Source organism: Drosophila biarmipes, chromosome 2L (assembly GCF_025231255.1).
Source record: "Drosophila biarmipes strain raj3 chromosome 2L, RU_DBia_V1.1, whole genome shotgun sequence".
In the NCBI taxonomy this organism is placed as follows: Eukaryota; Metazoa; Arthropoda; class Insecta; order Diptera; family Drosophilidae; genus Drosophila; species Drosophila biarmipes.
Window position 1 is genome coordinate 24,043,134 of NC_066612.1, and position 5,738 is coordinate 24,048,871.

At 41.0% G+C, this 5,738-nt stretch overlaps 1 protein-coding gene across 1 annotated transcript; it reads left to right on the forward strand.

Annotated features, from left to right (window-relative positions):
• The first annotated feature begins 4,368 nt into the window (after window positions 1–4,368).
• LOC127010705 (histone H3-like) lies at window positions 4,369–4,801 on the forward strand. The gene has a single exon (XM_050885193.1). The coding sequence runs from the start codon at window positions 4,391–4,393 to the stop codon at window positions 4,799–4,801; it is 411 nt and encodes a 136-aa protein (XP_050741150.1). The 5' UTR covers window positions 4,369–4,390.
• The last annotated feature ends 937 nt before the right edge of the window (window positions 4,802–5,738 follow it).

Below are 5,738 nucleotides of genomic sequence, written 5' to 3' on the forward strand. Positions count from 1 at the left end.
AATCTGTTGGTTGCTTAATAAACAAAATTTCATATATTTTCTTTATAATTTTAACTGCAGTGCAACCTCCAAGATATTTTTTAATAGGGACGCAAAATAAACAGTTTGTAGCTATATGTAAATATTTCTGAAAATTGTTTATAGTATATTGAAATATTAGATAAAGCTAATATATAATATTAGTTTTTTACAATATATTTTATTTTTTTTTTTTATCAAATGTTTTTTAACAAATTTCGTTTTGAATGTCGGCATGTATTGAGAAAGGGTAGCGTTATATGGAACAACCACGATCAACATAAGACATTCAAACATCAACAAATAATATAAAAACTTTTGAGCGCTATTTATAAATTAGACATAGCTGCTAAGGAATGCATAACGTCTTATAAAAAACAAGAAAAATATTAAAACATGTACTTTTTATATTTTTTCTTTAATATTAACTTAAGTGTGGTCTCAGGCCTCAATGGAATTTATATATGGGACGGATATTAGCAAAATGTAGTGAAAACTATTAATAACAATGCCCCAAAAGCTGGACTGCGCTAAGCAAAGACATAATAAATATAAGAAAACATCGAACAAATACCACATTTTAAGTTAATTATATTTTTAACAATCAGAAAACTATTGCCGAGTGTGTTCTCACAGCCAATTTTGCATGTAGCCAAGGGACAACTTGAAACAAATAAAAAAATACCTAAAGTAATAATAAGTATAAAGACTTGTAGTATTACTTAAAGTAAAATGTTCAAACTTCATTTTTCCTTAGCAAGTTACAAAATATTTCTAGAAATCTTATTTTAAAATGTTTTTTTAAAGTAATTATTCATGTTACGAATGTCAATCTTGAAGTTGATACGGCTATAAAAGGTTACAAAAACAAGAACATAACATTTCTAGCACATTACCTTCTTAATTTATCGTTTTTGAATGTAAAACGATAAAAAAATTATTTAGTTTTAGTATCTTAAGCCCTGAAAATAAGAAAATAAGTTTGCACTTCAAGCAAAAATTAGCAGAGCAAATGACTGATGCCAGACTCACAGTTGAAGTGCTCTCCTCCTCGATTCTCATTCGAACGAAGGAGGTTGGTCACAAGCGCGCGCTCCGTTTTCTATACAAAAAAGTGTAGTTTAGTGAAAAAAAATGTCTGATTCTGCAGTTGCAACGTCCGCTTCCCCAGTGGCTGCTCCCCCAGCGTCAGTTGAGAAGAAGCTGGCCACCAAAAAGGCATCTGGTTCCGCTGCCTTAAAAGCAAAGAAGGCCGCTGCCCCGCCATCGCATCCGCCAACTCAACAAATGGTGGACGCTTCTATCAAGAATTTGAAGGAACGAGGTGGCTCATCTCTTCTGGCAATCAAGAAATACATCACCGCCACCTACAAATGCGATGCCCAGAAGCTGGCTCCATTCATAAAGAAATACTTGAAATCTGCCGTGGTCAATGGAAAGTTGATCCAAACAAAGGGAAAAGGCGCGTCTGGCTCATTCAAACTGTCGGCCTCCGCCAAGAAGGATCCGAAGCCGAAGCCTGCGTCTGCTGAGAAGAAGGTGAAAAGCAAGAAGGTAGCCGTCAAAAAGACCGGAGCCACCGCCAAGAAAGTTGCCGCCGCAGCTGCCGACAAGAAGCCCAAGGCTAAGAAGGCTGTGGCCACCAAAAAGACCGCAGAGAAGAAGAAAACAGAGAAGGCGAAGGCCAAGGATGCAAAGAAAACTGGAACCGTGAAGGCGAAGCCAGCAGCAGCGAAGGCCAAGTCGACCGCAGTGAAGCCGAAGGCAGCAAAAGCAGCAAAGGCCAAGCCAGCGGCCTCTGCTAAGCCCAAAAAGGCGGTGAAGAAAGCAGCGGCGCCTGCTACCGCTAAGAAACCGAAAGCCAAGACTACGGCTGCCAAGAAGTAAATTGTGAAAAAGTACAGTACCTGGTACATGCTCGCAATCGTAATTTTAGATTTTGAAATCTGAAATTTAAACAAGCCCTTTTCAGGGCTACAACGTTCGTTTACAGGAGAAAGAAACTTTCAATTCACTTATCCGATTATTTTATGGCCATTCGCATTTTTCCACATTTGATTGGACTCGATTAGTTTATGATTAAAAAAGAAATATGTAATAAGAATATGTCATAACTTGTGTCTTAATACAAATAATTATAAGTGTACCCTTGTAGCCGCATTAATTTTAGCTGCTTTACCAGAGTATCTAAATGGAAAGTATATATGGCTCCAAAGTTCTTCAGAAAAAAACATAAATTGAATTTTTATCACGCATTTTATTGGCAAACGGCAAGCTGAAAATTTAGTTTCTTTGGTTAAATATGTTGTGGCCCTGAAAAGGGCCTTTTTGGATCTTCCTCCCCATACGCAGCAGGAGAAAATTACTTGGAGCTGGTGTACTTGGTGACAGCCTTGGTTCCCTCACTGACGGCGTGCTTCGCCAACTCTCCGGGCAGAAGTAGGCGAACAGCCGTTTGGATCTCCCGACTGGTGATAGTCGAGCGCTTGTTGTAGTGAGCCAGACGAGAAGCCTCGGCAGCAATGCGTTCGAAGATATCATTCACAAAGCTGTTCATGATGCTCATCGCCTTCGACGAAATGCCCGTGTCGGGGTGGACCTGCTTCAGGACCTTGTAAATGTAGATGGCGTAGCTCTCCTTCCTCTTGCGCTTCTTCTTCTTGTCGCTCTTGGTGATGTTCTTCTGGGCTTTGCCAGCCTTCTTGGCTGCCTTTCCACTAGTTTTCGGCGGCATTATTCACTTCACTTATGATTTCACAAACACAACTCACTGATCATAATGGTGCCCAAGCGCGTTCAACTTTATACTTTTTCTCGAGCCATGTTTTCAGGTCTGGGGCACCCACCCCTAACTGAACGCGCAGGCAGACGGAAAAGTATAAATATGTGGCTACCCGGGGCTCGTCGAGCATTCGTTTTTAGTGTGTAAAGTGAACTAAGTGAAATACTCGTAAAGCAAAATGTCTGGTCGTGGAAAAGGTGGCAAAGTGAAGGGAAAGGCGAAGTCCCGCTCCAACCGTGCCGGTCTTCAGTTCCCAGTAGGCCGTATTCACCGTCTGCTCCGCAAGGGCAACTATGCCGAGCGAGTTGGTGCCGGCGCTCCAGTTTACCTGGCTGCTGTGATGGAATATCTGGCCGCTGAGGTTCTCGAGTTGGCTGGAAATGCTGCTCGTGACAACAAGAAGACTAGGATTATCCCGCGTCATCTGCAGCTGGCCATCCGCAACGACGAGGAGTTGAACAAGCTGCTCTCCGGCGTCACCATTGCCCAGGGTGGAGTGTTGCCCAACATACAGGCTGTTCTGTTGCCCAAAAAGACCGAGAAGAAGGCTTAAACGTTTGATACATACTTGTACATAAAAAACAAACCCAACCGTCCTTTTCAGGACGACCAAGGTGTTACCAAAGAATTGAAGAATTTTCAATACTAATACCATATTATTAAAACAATAAGTATAAGGACGTGTGGGAAACTGATGTCGATTTTGTATAAGCGTTGGTCCTATAGCAGTCGGACAGAAATAAGACCTAAGAGGTTCATCGCAAAATGGCGAATTTCTGTCAATGCTGTATCTGCGGCACAGCCTGTACAAAATAGATGTGTATCTACCTGAACTACTTTCATTTCAAATTTCATTTTGGTTCAATAAACATATATTATTTATGAAGCATCAACTTTCAAATCAAAGCATTATTGGAAAATGTGTCTCCTTTGGAAATTTAAATGGTGGTCCTGAAAAGGACCGATTGCTGAAAAAGTACAAGCTGTACTAGTTTTTTAACCGCCGAAGCCGTACAGGGTGCGGCCTTGCCTCTTCAGTGCGTACACAACGTCCATGGCGGTGACGGTCTTCCTCTTGGCGTGTTCGGTGTAGGTGACGGCATCACGGATAACGTTCTCCAAGAACACCTTCAGAACGCCTCGTGTTTCCTCGTATATAAGTCCGGAGATGCGTTTTACACCGCCACGACGAGCCAAACGGCGGATAGCTGGCTTCGTGATACCCTGGATGTTGTCACGCAGCACTTTGCGGTGACGCTTGGCGCCTCCTTTTCCCAAGCCTTTGCCTCCTTTACCACGACCAGTCATATTTCACTTCTCTTCTCTACTGTTAACACACTGCACGGTACGAAAGTCACTGAAGAACTATTTCCAAATTTTCGACGAGCTCATATTTATACCTAAACCCCCAGAAACACGAGCGAGTCCGAAAGATATGTTCGTCTCGCTCTCCGCTCGACAACTGAGATGGACTCTGCTTCCCTCTCTTTTCAACCCTCCCCGTTTTGCTATATAAGGAGGTAGCAAATGCGGCTATCGTTTATTGTGTTTTGAAACGTGAAGTGAACGTGAACAGCAGTGAATTCGAAAATGGCCCGTACCAAGCAAACCGCTCGCAAATCGACTGGTGGCAAGGCGCCACGCAAGCAACTGGCTACTAAGGCCGCTCGCAAGAGCGCCCCCGCCACCGGAGGCGTGAAGAAGCCTCATCGGTACCGCCCTGGAACTGTTGCCCTGCGTGAGATCCGTCGATACCAGAAGAGTACCGAGCTGCTGATCCGCAAGCTGCCTTTCCAGCGTCTGGTGCGTGAAATCGCTCAGGACTTCAAGACTGACCTGCGATTCCAGAGCTCGGCGGTGATGGCTCTGCAGGAAGCTAGCGAGGCCTATCTAGTAGACCTCTTTGAAGATACCAACTTGTGTGCCATTCATGCCAAGCGTGTCACCATCATGCCCAAGGACATCCAGTTGGCCCGTCGCATTCGCGGCGAGCGTGCTTAGGTCGAGACGGCTTCAACTGGCTGCCAGTGCGCTAACATAATTTGTACAAATCGGTCCTTTTCAGGACCACAAATTAATTCAATGAGATACTAATTTTATCTGGAGGCTTTAACATAAAAATAAAGAAAAATTATTTTCCGTCCCGTTTTTTTAAGTGAATTGAATAATTGTTAATTCATTTTTTCCAATTTGTACTGCCTTGATAAATTTAATAGTAGTCGGAAATTGTCTTTTGATTTGAGTTCCCGGGGTTTTTTATGTGACAGCTGCTGTGCGGTACCGATGGTCAAGACTTTCAAACAGAAAAAATAAAAAAAAATACTAAATGCAGCATAAAAAAATATTAACTGGGCTAATGAATCTGTTGGTTGCTTAATAAACAAAATTTCATATATTTTCTTTATAATTTTAACTGCAGTGCAACCTCCAAGATATTTTTTAATAGGGACGCAAAATAAACAGTTTGTAGCTATATGTAAATATTTCTGAAAATTGTTTATAGTATATTGAAATATTAGATAAAGCTAATATATAATATTAGTTTTTTACAATATATTTTATTTTTTTTTTTTATCAAATGTTTTTTAACAAATTTCGTTTTGAATGTCGGCATGTATTGAGAAAGGGTAGCGTTATATGGAACAACCACGATCAACATAAGACATTCAAACATCAACAAATAATATAAAAACTTTTGAGCGCTATTTATAAATTAGACATAGCTGCTAAGGAATGCATAACGTCTTATAAAAAACAAGAAAAATATTAAAACATGTACTTTTTATATTTTTTCTTTAATATTAACTTAAGTGTGGTCTCAGGCCTCAATGGAATTTATATATGGGACGGATATTAGCAAAATGTAGTGAAAACTATTAATAACAATGCCCCAAAAGCTGGACTGCGCTAAGCAAAGACATAATAAATATAAGAAAAC

What these genes read in the sequence shown, in the direction of transcription:
- LOC127010705 (XM_050885193.1), top strand. Translation starts at nt 4,391, where the DNA reads ATGGCCCGTACCAAGCAAACCGCTCGCAAATCGACTGGTGGCAAGGCG.